The following is a 15,212-nucleotide window of genomic DNA, read 5'->3' on the forward strand; positions in this document are numbered from 1 at the left end:
ACCCCTCCTTCTCCCTCTAGTGCTGCAGCTCCCCTGTGCCTCTCCTCTGCCATTGCCTTCCTGGAAGTGCTCTCCTCCCTGTGTCCTGGGAAACTCCTGCTTCACCTTTCCAGGCAGGTTTCTAGCCATTCACATGTCTATTCTCAAGTGCCCCCCCTCCTACTCCACCCCCAGCCCCTTCTCTTCCTTCCTCTTTCTTTGTTTGTAATGCCAAGGGGTAGAATTATGGACTACTTTCATATACTATAAGCATTTTTTAAAATAAATACTGTGTGAAAACTATTTAAGGAAAAAATGTTGTTTCCTAGCCTCCCCTCTGCCCTGGGGGAAATAAGCACGTGCTTCACACGGATTCCCAGAATGCAATCACAGAGCTGGGCTGCGCAGTGTGGCCACACCCTTCCTTCACCTTCTCTGGTATGTGGGGGGCTACACAGGGTGTGAGGGGCCCAACAAAGCACAGGCTCTGGTGTGAGAGGCCCCAGGCCACTCCATTTGGGCATGTTGTTGATATGTGCGAGCAAAGAAAGGCCCCAGCCTCCTCAATATATGCACCAGGACACCAATACCAGCTCTGCAGAACTCCATGAGAACCAAATAAAATCCAACAGAGGACTTTATAACCCACAAAACTCTGTCCCAACACTGATTTTTCTCATGCCTGGCAGTGCTGGGTAAAACGTCTACTGGGGACACTGTGCCACTGATGTCCACCCGGGAGCACCTGCACAGAAGGTAAGATCCATGCTGGCTCCAGGCATGGGGCTGCAGGGCCCCCAGCCCAGTGCTAATCCCCCAGCCCCTGAGCAGCCTACGGGCTCCCCCAAGCAGGCCCGAGGGGGTGCTTGGGCTGTGGGCACATGAACACTATCAAAACCTCCCAAAGACAGGAGGGCACTCCTCTTAATGAACCACAGACCCACCTCAAAGACCTCGGTTCAACCGACAGAAAAACTAAGGCTGGGAAAGGGAACTTGCAGAACAGGGAGGAGAACCCTGTCCTCTCCCTTTTCCACGAGGCAGGCACAGTTGGTCAGGGTTCCCGAGAAATGGCATCAAGCCCATGCTCAGAATCCATCTGTTTTAAAGACTTTGAAAGGAAAACTCGATTCTATTTTCTTTTACCTGACATCAGCTAAAGCTGAATTTTCCTTTCCTTCATTTAAAACCATGACCAGTTATTTTTAAATGAGGAATCTCTTTTACATTGATATGAAAAGATTACCAAGATATAGTAGGTAAAAAGCAACAGAAACTTTAGTACAATTATTTTTTTTAAAGCAAGGAGCAGACAATTGAGGGAATCCTTTTACAATGTATACCAGTATCAAAACATCATATTGTACACATTAAATGTATTATAATTTTATTGGCCAATTACACCTCAATAAAGCTGGGAAAGAAAAAAAACCAAGGAGTAGAACAGTGTGGGCTGTAGGCCACCACTGCATATAAAAAAAGGGGGAAGCGACTATACCCACTTCCGTGTTTGTCCAGCAGAGGGAGACAAATCTCTGTATAACAAAAAGGTATGGGAAAGTTTATTTTGAATTCTGAACTGCATGACTCTTTTACGTATTCAAAACAAACACAATCAAAATCGTGGCCAAAGTGGCACTGGCGGGGTCCTCCAAGACACAATGGTGGCAACTCCTGGCTGCCAAGCACAAACACAGAAGAAGAAATCCAATTAGGAATCATCTCATCTTCAGGTCAGACACAAATGGTCCCTCCCCAGCCTCACTTTGCTTATTTGTAAACTGGGGATGTGTTATCCTTTCCTGCCCACATCACAGTGTGGCTGTAGAACTCAAAAGAAACTGATGGGGTGAGTAGACAGGGCCCCAGCGTTGGTGTTCATAGTTTAGTGTATATAAATGCCTTTCAGTATTCCTGTTACTTAACTTTATGTGTGTCATCCCAAGGCGTAAAAAATCAAGGTGTGAAGGGAGAAAACACTTGATACACAGAGGATGTTCTTCACAATGTTATTTAAACTCAATAAGACCCAAATATCCAAATATAAAGGAACAGCTTGGTCAACCAATAGAACACTTGTGTTCATTAGTAATGATGGTTTGGAAGACCACACAACTGTATGAAAAAGCCCTTAAGGTATCAACATTAAGAGAAAGAGGAGGGTCTAGCATTATATATATATTACAATTACAGACATGTAGAAATACACATAGCCATATGTGGCAGAAGCCCTGTGATGCCCGCCTCCTAGTGTTCATGGCCTCCTGTGATCCCCTCCCCTTGAGTGTGGTGGGACCTGTGACTCTTCTAACCAATATGGCAAAGGTGATGGAATGTACAGGACCATGTGCACATGGTTACATGACTATGCTGTAAGACTGCAGCACCCATCTTGGTGGAGTTTCTATCTCCCTAGCTGGCTTGAACCTTGAAATCAGCCATGTTGGAGAATCCCACATGGCCAGGAACTGTAGGCAGCTCTAGGAGCTGAAGGCAGCTTCTAGCCAACAGCCAGAAAGAAACAGAAGCCCTCAGTCCTGCAACTGCAAGGAGATGGATTCTGCCAACAGCCGGGATGAGCTCAGAAGTGGATCCTTCCCCAGTCAAACCCCAGATGACAGCACAACCCCAGCTAACATCTTTACTGCATCATAGTGAGAACCTGAGCAGAGGAGCCAGCTAAGCTGTGCCTAGACTTCCCACCCACCAAAACTGTGAACTAATAAATATGTGGTAGTTAAAGTCAGTAAGTTTGTGGGAATATTCTTGAGCAGCAATAGATAAGCCGTACGTATAAAATTGTTTGGAAAAAAATATATCAAAATGCTGTCCAGCGTTTACATTTAGGTGTTTGGATTAGGGATATTTTTTCTAGGTCCCAAATAGCCTCCAATATGTTTATAATACTTATATAACAATAAGAAGTTTTAAAGGAGACAATGGATGCAAAAATGCTTGTCAAGTCTGAACCCCCCACACATCACAGGGGGGTCCCACCCTGTGTAAAAGCCAAGAGACTAAGCCCACAATGCAGCTTTACCTCCAGTCGAGTTTACGTTGTCCTCAAATATTTTCTCCATTATGGCCAGGTGTAGCTCCGTGAACAGCTGAGACTCATTTTGGAAGTCAGATATCTGGCTAAGGGTGACGGATGGTGCCAGGGATCTATTTAGGGGGGACAACTGGAACAAATATGACAAGAACGGGGACTGAGAAGGTTGATTTCCTGCCCTGGACATTTCTAAGCTCGTCTTATTGAAAGGGAGACCCTTTGGGGAAGGACAGGGCGTGTGGTGTTACCGTGTGTGACTAAGTGATGCAAACAAGTTTTGGCCACTTTCAGACCTAGGAAGACCAAGGAAGATCTAAACTGCTTCTCCTGACTTTGGCAAGTTCCCCTTTTACAGATGCCACAACTGATGCTCAGCGAGATTAGCAGACACAGCCAAGGTCCTACCTCACACATAACAGGACTCTAATTTACAAGGTGCTTCAGTTCAGTAATCATATTGTTTCAAATCTTCAGTAGTCAAAAATTCAAGACCCCAAGGGATCGAACTCCATGTTCCCCAGACAATTTGATGCACTCTGACTAGTCCAAACACCCCCCTGGGTCAGCTCATGCAGACCCCTCCATCAGGGGCTTGCAGCTTCCTGCTCCTACTCACCTTCCTAGATCCCCTTCCCACCTCTCTATCCCTCAACAATCAACAATGCTCTCTCTTTAGATCCTACACGTGACTCATTCTGACACTTGGCACAATGCTTCAGGTCACTAAAGGCTCAGGTCCTCAAAGTCTGCCTCCCCCAAAAGACTGCAGGTGTGGACTATGACCCAACACTGCTGAGGGCTGCTCACCAAGACACGCTGCTTTGGGCTCAGGAAGGCTGGTGGAGGCTGGAGCATTCATTCCCCCACCCCCAGCCCCGTCAACCGGGCAGAACGCTCATCTCCTGTGCACGTTCATCCATTCACTCATCGTCTACACACACCTGTTGAGTGCAGGGCACACAAATGAACAGAATGGAGACCTGCCTTCATGGAGCCAGGCAGATGAGCTAGTTAATGCTCTCACCAGCCATGCAAGCTCTCCAATTAGAAATCTGAGCACCATCTTTGGCTAGTCCCTCTTCTTCCTGTGTGTTCTTACTGTCCCTCCTATTAGTCCTGGGATCTTTCTCCTACATCTAAACCCTCCTCGAACACATCCCTGCCCCCACCCTGAACCCTGGCCTTTTGCTGGAAGAAGGACAATGGCCTCCACTAACTGGGACAAGAGTTTGGCCTTCCCTCTCAATCCACCTCCCAACACTGGCACCAACCATCCTTCTGGAAGGCAAATCTGATCATCTCTGACAGCTTCCAGGCTACTCCTACCCCCTCCAACTACTGAGTGTGGCATTCAAAGCAAGGCAGCTCTGACCTGTCTTTCTAGCTTCAATGCACACACCATGGTCCAGGCACACCAAGGGCTCTCCAACATCCCCAGACACAAGCATTCCACTTTTACTCACACTGTTCCCTCTATGTAATACCAACCACCTCACCCAGAGGTGACCTCCTCCCCATTCTTCAAAGTCTGGCTCAAATGACACCTCCTCCAAGGAGTCACCACTACCACCTCTGTGCTCCCAAACTCTTTGTCCATATCTCCCATGCATGTGTGATACTAGTGAATCTGTCCATGCATGTAGACAGCAAGGGCTAGAATTCTGCCTGGCTCCCTACTTCCAAGCTAATTATCTTGGGTATATTACATCACTTCTCTGAGCCACAAGTGTCTTCACTGGCAAAAGAGATCCACAATACTCAGCTTGCAGGGTTGTGGTAAGACTGAAATGACATCCAAACACATGCAAAGCCCCAGCAAACTGCAGTCATACAATAAATGGTAGCTCCTGTTATTACTCCTCTCCTAGTGAGCTCTTTGAAAGCAAGGGCTTATTTATCTTAATTTCATCTTAATTTAATTTATACCTATTATCTCTATAATTCCCCAGTCCCGAGCACATAGTAGACACTAAATACTTATCTGGCTTGATAGTAATTTGTACAGCCCATCACACCATTATCATAACTAGGCTGAAGAGAATTGAGTTTAGTCAGTGGAGAGGCTGCCGTTGGAAAGCCTCAGATTCGCTGCATTTGGTCCATGCAGTGCTTTAAAAGGAAAACCAGCCTCCCTCAGCACACGCTTCGGTTACCTATCAGCCTTGTAAATATCTGAGTCTGCAAATCCTGGCGAGAGACTGGTAACCGAAACAGACTTCTATTCCATTCTATGCTGACGAGCGATGTTGGGTGGCTCTGGAACACCCCCTCCCGTCACCAACTCTGATGATTTCCTTACCTCTTGAGGTTGAGGACTCTCTTCTAAGTCCTCAGAAGATACTGGCCTTGACCTGGAATAGGGAACCATCGTCACTTTAACTCGTCTTTGTAAGGGCCCTGTGGGAGGCTGGCGTAGTTGGGTCGCAGGAAGGGGGAAAGGAAGTCAGGGTCAAGGCAAGGGGTGGCTGCGCCATGTCCACGGACACCCCAGCATGCACTAGGTGAGCATCCCTTTTCCTGCAGGGGCTGCTCCGGCAGGAAGCTTTTCCAAGCTTACACCTGAGTTTTCTTTCCCCTGATGGAAAAGGGTTGTCCTACTGAAACCCTGGGGCTTCTCAAGTTACCATACTCCTGGCTTAATGCCAGGGACTTCCTAAAAGGGGTCACCTATTTTACAGAATTAGGAAAGGCTTAGGAGGCCATGAGGTGGCCCGACTACAATTCACAGATTACAAAAACAAGGTCCAGTGGCAGGCCTGTGTCCAAAGGGTCAAAGACATGCGCCAGAGGGGAAGCAGGCCGGGCTTCTGACCTTCCACTTCCTACACCCCGCACCCGCCCTCTGCTGCCCTCAGAGACAGGACTTCGAGAGAGAGGTGACAGATCCCCTTGCACAGTAGCAAAGTGTTAGGGGAGAGTGTGTAGGAGAGGTCTGTTCCCTGGAGCTCTGCTCTGAGAATATAAACGACATGTTTCCACTGGGTCAGTGGCACCTCCACAGAAGATGGAAGACAGTGAGTTCACCTCTTTAGCAAGTCCCACCAGCAGGAATGGAGAGGGTGCCTCTAGGATGGCAGGGGGAATGGCGAGGGAAGAGTGATGCCCCACACATGCTCAGTACAGAGCAAATTAGCCAGCGTGGCTTGGCAAAGGGCTCCTCAGGGAGGGGAGGAAAGAGTGGGAGAGACGAGAAAGAGAAAAATGGAAGTAGAACGTAGCATTTTAAATTACCTCGCCAGGGGGGTGGATGAGAGGCAATTACGAACATTCGTCAGCTACGACGGACAGCGGTGTCCTAACCTAACAGTGTCCTGGCAGCAGCTCACATGTAAGAACCAAAGGAGAGAGGTGAGCCAGAGGAAAGATGTGGAAGCCAAGAACCAGGGTAACGGAGGGAAACGCCAGAATCATTTCTAGAAAAGGGAGCAAAGAGGGAAAGCGGCCTAATGCATGCTATGCCGAATTGTCCAATTAGAAATAAAAAGCAAATACCTGGAAATATGGGGACTGAAACTTGAGGAGTGGCTACATTTAGGAGACAGAAAGAAGAAAAACACAGGACAGGATGTCAGCTAGGAGGACAGGATGCTTCAGAGTGGGTTAAGATGGTAAGAAAATGAAAAGGCCACTGAACATGGCCATTAAAGGTCACCAGTGAAAAAAGGCTGCAGCTGTGGATTTATAAGTCCATTTCCGTTAAGCACATATTCGAGTGTGTATTAGCACAAGCACAGAGAGAGCACCTGGAAAATTATGCTCCATGTGTAATGGCAGTTATTTCTGGCAGGTGAGATTACAGGTTTCTAAATCTCTATTATATTTTTTACTTCCAAAAATGTCCATGGCCACCTTTAAAATTTATTTCAATGGTGGGTGGCGACTGAAATTACTCATGTGTGAAAGACCACTGTACAAGAGTGGTTGCTGAAACATTGTTCATAGTGGCAAAAAATGACGTGAATGGCTATCAGAAGAGGGATGGCTGAAAGCTCGGTACACTTGTACTGGGAACATTACCCAAGCATGCCAAAGGATGAACCTGGCCTTCAGCAGACGGCTGAGGGATTTCCATGAGACACGAATAACTAAGAGTGCACGTATGATGCCAATTTTTACAAAAGAATGCAAATAGGTATGTGTTTATACATATTAGAATACCATATACACACAGACATACTACGTTTGTAAACAGGATTACCCTTAATAATTATGGGACCAAGGCAAGAGAATGTAAGTCCACATAGCAAGTCTCATCACTTTATTTAAGTTAATATACTATTAAATAAAATATTCTCTCCTCCTACCTTGACAAAAGCACTTTCAAAACAACCTGGAAGACCAGTTTCAAATTTAGAATTCTTGAAACTCCTCAGCTCAATGCCAGAAGTTGCGGTGTGGGGAGTGCCAGCCACCAAGCCCTCTGCCCAAGCCCATGCTCTCTGTCCTGCTCAAGAGGCTTGTGGATGGTGGCATGGACAAGGACACCCCAGTCCACACCCCCAGCTGCACTTCCCTGTTGCCTCTCCACAGCCACAAGCCTAAGGAGGGTTGCCTCAAAGCTGATGCACTGGGAAGCAGGCCCCACAGACCCTGGCATCAGGTTCAAAGCCAGTTAGCCAGGAAATTCCAGTATTTAGAGCAGTGGGGGAGAGGAGCCTCTGGGTGGCCATGTCCTCTTGGCCCCTTGGACTCTTCAATAGGTGGAGAGGGATATGGCAAGAGGGTCTACAGCCTTCCTGCCTGGGTCTAAGGGAGGGACGGTACTGTCGCTATGTTCAAAGTCATGAGTACAGAGAAAAACACGAGGAACACACTGGGGAATTGAAATGGGTTATAGGGAGTTGGGGGCTAATGTGGCAAAAGGTGGGCAAAGAGTAAAGAAGTGCAAAAAGTCTGCACTACCCAAAGGCAGAGGTAGCATGACATTTATGGAAAGCATGGGTACGTTTTGAAGAAAACAAGCATGTTTTGTTTTGCTTTAAAGTCTCAACAATTAAAGTAACACCACCAATGAGGGAGCAAAAGGTCACTGCATCATCCTGGTGGCCACACTCAGGACCCATCACTTGGGTGGTATTACTGACAAACATGAGTAGCCTGAATCAGATCAGGAGAAATGAGACAAACCCAAACTGCAGGCCATTCTACAAAATAGCTCGGTTTTACTCTAAAAATGTCAGTGTCATGAAAAACAAAGGCTAAGGAACTTAGTCCTAAATTAAAGGTGACTACAGAGAGGCAACAACTAAAGGCAATGAGTGATTCTGAATTGGATCTCAGACTGGGGCAGGGGGGTGTCTAAGGGCCATTAGGACCATCGGACTCCGCATTCTCAGATAATACTGAATTAACATTCCCTGCTTTTTACCGCTGCACTGTGGTTATAAGGGAATGTCCCTGTTGTTAGGAAATATACACTTCAGCATTTCAGGGTAAAGAGGCAGCATCTAATTTATTCCTAAATGGCTCAACAAACATATACAATGACAAAGCAAATGTGGCAAAATGTTCACAATGAGTTAATGTGGGAAAAGAGGAGTTCTTTACACCATTCTTACAACTATTTAGAAAATGCTAATTATTTCAAAACTAAAAATCTTATGAGAAATGTGTTTAACTGGAAGAGAGAGAACTCTGTTCACAGACTGAGGCAACAAGCGGAAAGACATACTGGTGGAGGGCAACAGAGATACCCAAGATACTAAGGAAAAGGCTAAGGAGCAGCGAGAAGTGCCGATCTTTGGACACGGGCGAGAAGGAAACTTCAGATGCAGAATTAAGTTTCTACTTAGAACAAGAACAAGTAAGATCAGGGGGAGCCACTTCTCTTGGCCTCAATCTGTTCCCTAAAGTTTACCTGCTCTGGGGCAAGGGCCAGGAACTGCACAAGCCTGGACACAGGAGTGGAACTTGAACAGCCACTAGCGCCACACGCTGGGGATGGGAGGAGAGTAATGGGTTTGCTGAATAATTAGGTTGCAAGAGTTCATAGGGGCAGATGCCTTAAGGCCAAAGGCAGGTAAAGCAGTCCTGGAAGTGGGTAAGAGATGCTCTCCAGTTCAGCCTTTGATCTCAGGCAAACGTATGTTAGGGCCCAGGTGTCCTATCTTCTAGAAATGACTTTATCCCCAAACCCTCACTCACCCTGGCCCAACATCATCTCCCCAGCTAATCTCTAAGGCCACATTGGTTTTCTCCTTCCAGCTTGAGTGAGACATCTTGGCCGCTGTCCCAGCATCCAAAGTAGCTCCTCTATGAAGTCGCCATGGAACTCCGGGGGTTTCCACCTAACTGCAGTCAGCTGGCCACACTAAGAACCAGGAAATGAGACAAAATTCCATGTGCAGAACACAAAACGGAGCATCAGAATCCATCCCATAAACCATAACAACGCAGCCATTTTTCACCCAATTGGAGACATTCTCTTTATTGGTGAAGTCAAACTTACAGCAGACAGTGACAGGAGCTACAGCACACATCGTCAGGACAAGAATGAGTACAAAATGTCCCACAGGACAAATACAGCACAGAATGCCCACCTCTCATGGAAACTATGGGAATGCCAGGGAGCCTGGTGATAAAACAGGGTGCACCAAAACCAAAAGGCCACTGGCCCCCACAGTTGGGACAGGAAAAGAACACAGCACCTCTCTTAACATGTCTCTGCATGAGCGCCAATTCTTTGAAAAGAGGAAGGCTACACGAGCATTGTATGTGAGATGGGGATCCTATAAATCCAGACATCAGAGCAGGCCTGCACTTGGTACAGCACTACTCCCTTGGTCCATAGCACAATACAGCAGGACAGGTTGGCCGAGGGTAAATCTCTTGGGGACATGAAGTACAGATTTAAAGATATCCAGCTAACTCACATTTCAGGGTGACCTACATGTTAACTGACCACCACTCCCCAGCCCTACACCACAAAGAGAACACCAACATACAGAAAATATTTCTGCTCCGACTTCATCAATATTTTGTCACATTGTAGAACATTAAAAGTAGAGTGGTCCAATGAAATGTCATAAAAGATGCAGGTCTTTTAAATCAGTTTTACTAAACTACGTCTTAATAAGCTAAGAGGGTTTATTTTTTAAATACAAGGCTGATGGTCCTACATTTGACTGTTTGCCAGTGAGGGGTTTTTTGGCTCAGTGCTTTCATTTCCAATTCAGTGTTATCATTTCTACTTACAATAGTTCCTGCATGTATCAATATTTTTATACAGGCTAAATATGCTAAATTCTGTCCTAATAAATACACTTTTCCCTCCCTGGGAAGAAACATGAGAAAAAAAAGAGAAATACTAAGATGCGTTCTTTTAGGTAAGGAAAAGTTCAGAAAACTCCCATCTAAAAAGAATGAAAATACATTTTTTAAAAAAAACAGAGGTAGGAGGGGAGTGCATTGAGAAGAAAAAAAATCTTCTACATAAACCTCTGCACAAAAGTAGTTCTGAAAAAAGTTCCAAGCCCCACTTGAGACTAGTCCAGGCATCACCTACCAATCCCAAGGAGATTCTGATGCCCAAGAGCAGAGATGGGATGCTGCCAGAGGAAGCAGCTCCAGTTGCCAGGGCTGCAGGGACACAGACACAGTTAACTGCGCCAGGGAAGGCACCTCCACCCACTTAGCAGCAATGCCAATATTGTCCTCTCCAGCTTTACCACTGTGGGTTTCAAAACGTCAACATCTGTATCCTAATATACAGTTATATGTCAATTATTCCTTAATAAAGTTTAAAAAAACAAACTTACAGCCTCAGCTTTTATATAATTTTTCAAAGTTTGTAATATACAACTTGGTTTGCTGAATAATTAGTTTGTAAGAATTTGTAGGGGCAGATGACTTAAGGTCAAAGGCAGGTAAAACTGTCCTAGACATGGGTAGGAGGGGCTCTCCTGTTCAGCCTTTGATCTCGGGCAAACATATGTTAGCCAAGAACACAGGCTTTTTCCTTTTCAAACACAAACAAGATTGATTTCAAAATGCCATAATTCAAGAAAAAAAGGCAGATTCTCAATGTGGCTGCTCACCTATCTCCCCTCCCCCCAAAAGAAGAGCACTTCTTAAAGATTGGGGGGGAGTCAGAGAGTTAAAAATTCTTGGGAAATTTTTAAAAATAATTCTTTCATTTGACATTGAATTATTATTTCTTTTCTCATCCTTTAAAATTAATAGGGAGGGAGGTGCACACACAGGGACAAGCTGGGATAGCCTATAACTACCTGTAAAATACACAAATAGTTTATTCCATTTTTCCAAGCAGCATTTAAAATATCAAAGTAAAAACAACAGTCGCATATAATTACACATCGTTAACTCTCACACTATTTTGTAGAAAAACATATAAAATGCCCCCCAAAACAGGCGCTATCGGGTTAGAAACCTTTAGAATACTAAAATCCAGATGACCTTGAGGTATGCTTAAAATCACTAGAACTACTTCAAAATATATAAACGGGTCCCTATAGAAGAAATATAAATAGCAACATAATAAAACAACTGAAGCAAGCAAGAGAGGAAAGAAATCTGAAGGTCACTCAAGCTTAGACAAGATGAACAGTGACAGACCTGGGTACAATACATCTGGATTCTCGCACTAAGCGGAGATTTGGGGTGGATGGGTTAGCAAAGCTCCCCTGCAGCTTGCTGCAGCCTGCAGGAGAAAAGCCAAACACATTTGCTGATCCACTTCAGAGGCTCTGCTTCTCCTGTCACAGCCTCTTCTTTTAGAGTCAAAACTTTTATTGAAACACAAATGCTGTACACTTCACAATTTCATTGTCAATTCTCAATGTGTGTAGCTGATGCTGAGAAACACTGTGCTTTTCTTTGGACCAAACTGTCCCTCAACTGATGAAAATTGGCCTCCAGCAGCAACAGTTGCCAGAACTGGGCACTCCCCTACTCTTTTCTGCTCCAGGATCCTACTGGCTTTTACAGGCCTAAGTAACTTTTCCTAGCCCAGAAGGGGTCTAGGGGAAACCATTCTAGCTCTCTGAGCCAATGAAAAGCTGTATTCTGCAGAAGGGATGCAGGACCTGGAGGAGGACCTTTGTCTCAACTCCTGGTCCTTGGCCTCCTGACCATAAAAGTCTCCCTCGTTCATTTTGGTAAAGGTCAGAGAAGGGCTCTAGCCACATGCTCCCTTTGCATATTCTGTCTACCTACTTGTATGTTTATTTAACCTTGGACTTAACTTTAATAGTCTACAAGTTGTGAATCATTCATAAGGCCTCTGTTCCCACTAGAAATTAGTAAAAGCCATAAAGCTGGCTTTGTTAAGACTTTCCCTGATGGACTGAATCTCACCTATCAGCTTCCCAAATCTCCTTCTACCATCAAAACTAAAAGTTAAAGACATCAGTAATTAGAATAAATTACTCTTCCTCCTCTTCCTCATAGCCACGTCCATCCTATCCTCACCAGTAATTCCTAAACTGTGAAAACCATTCAAAGTAAACCAGGAAAAAGTTAAGGGAGAAATTTTATTTATTTATTTATTTATTTATTTATTTTAATCTTCACCCAAGGGTATTTTTTTCCATTGATTTCTAGAGAGAGTGGAAGGGTAGACGGGGGGGGGGGGGGGGGGGGGGGGAGAGAGAGAGAGAGAGAAACATTGACATGAGAAACATCGATCGGTTGCCTCCCACATGGGCCCCAACTGGGGACAGGGAGGCTGCAACCAAGGTACATGCCCTTGACTGGGAATCAAACCCAAGACCCTTCGGTCTGTGGGTCAACACTAACCACTGAGAAAAACTGCCCAGGGCAGAAATTTTTTTAATTTTTGAGGTAAGACATCTCATAGAATTCCCAACTGCTGACAGATCACTTTGCAATTCTAAATCTCTCTTGATACAAAGTTCTGTAGACTTTGGTGGCTAACCTGGTTTGCTTTCAAATGCTCACAGGACAAAGATTTGCCTCTTTCCACCTGCAGAAACACCTCTGTGAAGGCTATTTTCATTTTACATTTCAGAACCTCAGAGCCTCCAGATTTAAAATTTAATTTATATATATGATTTAAGATCCCAGATTGAGGGGCCTAGAAATCTGACTCTAAAGCTAGACCTGCTTACCTAGATAACCAAATTAATGAAGCTATCTGACTACAACCTCAACAGAAAGTTTCTGTGCTCCAAGGACTAAGGTAACATTACTTTCCAATTCAGATTAAGCTGAAGGGGAAACAGACCTTCACAAGTTTTAACTGTGTAACAATCTGGCTCAAGTCTTCCTGATCAATGGTTCTAACTGGAGTTAAGTTCATGTGAAAGTACAGAAACCCTCCCTGGGCTTTCTTTCGAACAAGGACTCTGCATACTCAGTTATGTCTTCACATGTGAAAACTATGAGAAAAAAGTACCAAGCATCAGAAATAAATATGAACTCTAATGGTTTTAACATTTTATAAATGGAATGTGTGAATTCAAAAATATGACATATTCCTAATATGAAATCAACAGCAACAGTGTCAGACCAGCAAAATGACTGATCATTCACAAACACTGACCACAGGCTCAGGTTCAGCTTGGTTCAAAGCAATGACTCCCCCTCTGTTGGCAGCCGTCAGATTTGGGTCACCCACATACTAGCAAGCTAATCTGATTAGGCTGACCAGGTTTACTGCCTAGGTTTTATTTGTGGACTATGGTAAACTCTGATGCACATCACAAATGGCCTCATACCAAATCTTAGAAAACAATCCTTAAAAGAAAAACTTCTCTAATCTCTTTGGTTATAGCAACAGAAAATGCTTCCTTTTGAACACCATACTACATTCTTCAAGAAAATACAATTTTTAAATCAGTGATTCTGAATTATTGAATCACTGAATCTTCATTTAAAAGAAAACGGTGAAGTGTGCGTTTAAACCTCTATTTCACTTGGGGGGAAATGCTGAAAACCATAGTCGGAAAAGTGAAAGGAATTGGGCTCAGTACCACCAAGCTGAAAAAGAAACACTGAAAGATCTTATTATTTTACAAAATACTCAAAGCCTATCTTAAGGAATGCCCTCCTGATTTCTCAGGACACAAAACCCTGCCCTAAGCTTTTCTGATCTAGAAACAGAATTTCAGACTGGACCTGAAGAACCGATAAGGGGCCATCTAACATCATAGTTGCTATCAGCTCACTCTGATCCCAACAAGCACCCAATGAGGGAGGCACTTCAACGTCATCATTACCATTTTGAAGGTCAGAAAAGGAGAGGTCAATTAGCTCAAAAGTCACAAAGCTAGGAGTGACCTAGAAGGACTAATCCCCCTGCCCACCCACCCTGCCAGAATTAGACTTGAACTTGCAGGCATATATATATAAGAGTAAAGTACAGGCCTGATAACTACAAGCCTAGGCAACCTGAGGTCCACAGTAAAAGGCAGATTTTCAATCTCCTGACTTGAAATTCCTGGGGATGGACTGTAGAAATATGTCAATCAAGTTCCCCAGGTGATCCTGAAGCCCATCAGTTTGAGGATCACCAGCATGAGTGAATCCTAAATCCAAATCCAGCCAGAAAACCCATTTGTTTACCTATCCTCCAAGCAAACCAAGCAGCTTATTCAAATTTACTGTACCCGTGACCTAACCTAAGTCAGACACATCAAAAGACTTTATGTGCCTCAGCCTAAAGAGCCAGGTCAATGGACTTAGGTCAGAGGTACACACAGTATCACCTTTACTCTTTCCAAGGTAACTTCTCAGTTGACATTATCCAACAGTATCTTCACAAACTCCATGCACTCCTGGAGGCATCTTCTTATAGATTACCAACACATATGGTGTTGAATTCCTTCTTAAGGTGCATACATAACATTTCAAGGAAGTGTTAATACCATTAACTTCTAGAGGAAGTAATGTGGGTGTAACCCTAGTCAAAATCATCAAGTTGAGTTTACAGAGAATCCAAATTGTGGTAGGTACTCTAAAGATCATACAAAAAACTGCCCTCTACCCATTTATTTCATATTGAAAATGGGAGCAAGTCTCCTTTTGAACTCATTTCTTAGAGCAGAAAATTTTAAAAGGGAGGAAAAAAAGGTGAAAATTTCAGTTTATTTTATAGGTTAAGATTGTGCTCACGCCCTTGAAAAATACTTTCAAGAAAAAACTAACAAAAAGTATCTCCCTATGGTCCTGCTATCTCAGGAGGAAACAGCCTTAAAAAAAG

The 15,212-nt window shown here is 44.3% G+C and overlaps 1 protein-coding gene across 1 annotated transcript in view; it reads right to left on the minus strand.

The window, feature by feature from the left end:
- EFCAB8 (EF-hand calcium binding domain 8) overlaps window positions 1-4,628 on the minus strand; it is a gene marked incomplete at both ends in the record, with an annotated part of 41,833 nt that extends 37,205 nt beyond the window's left edge. The window contains 2 exons of the mRNA XM_081148325.1: window positions 3,020-3,144; window positions 4,528-4,628. Of these exons, the coding sequence (XP_081004451.1) occupies window positions 3,020-3,144; window positions 4,528-4,628 (226 nt within the window). The remainder of the gene's footprint in view (window positions 1-3,019; window positions 3,145-4,527) is intronic.
- Between the last annotated feature and the right edge of the window lie 10,584 nt (window positions 4,629-15,212).

This window comes from Miniopterus schreibersii (assembly GCF_964146895.1).
Source record: "Miniopterus schreibersii genome assembly, chromosome: 10".
NCBI lineage: Eukaryota > Metazoa > Chordata > Mammalia > Chiroptera > Miniopteridae > Miniopterus > Miniopterus schreibersii.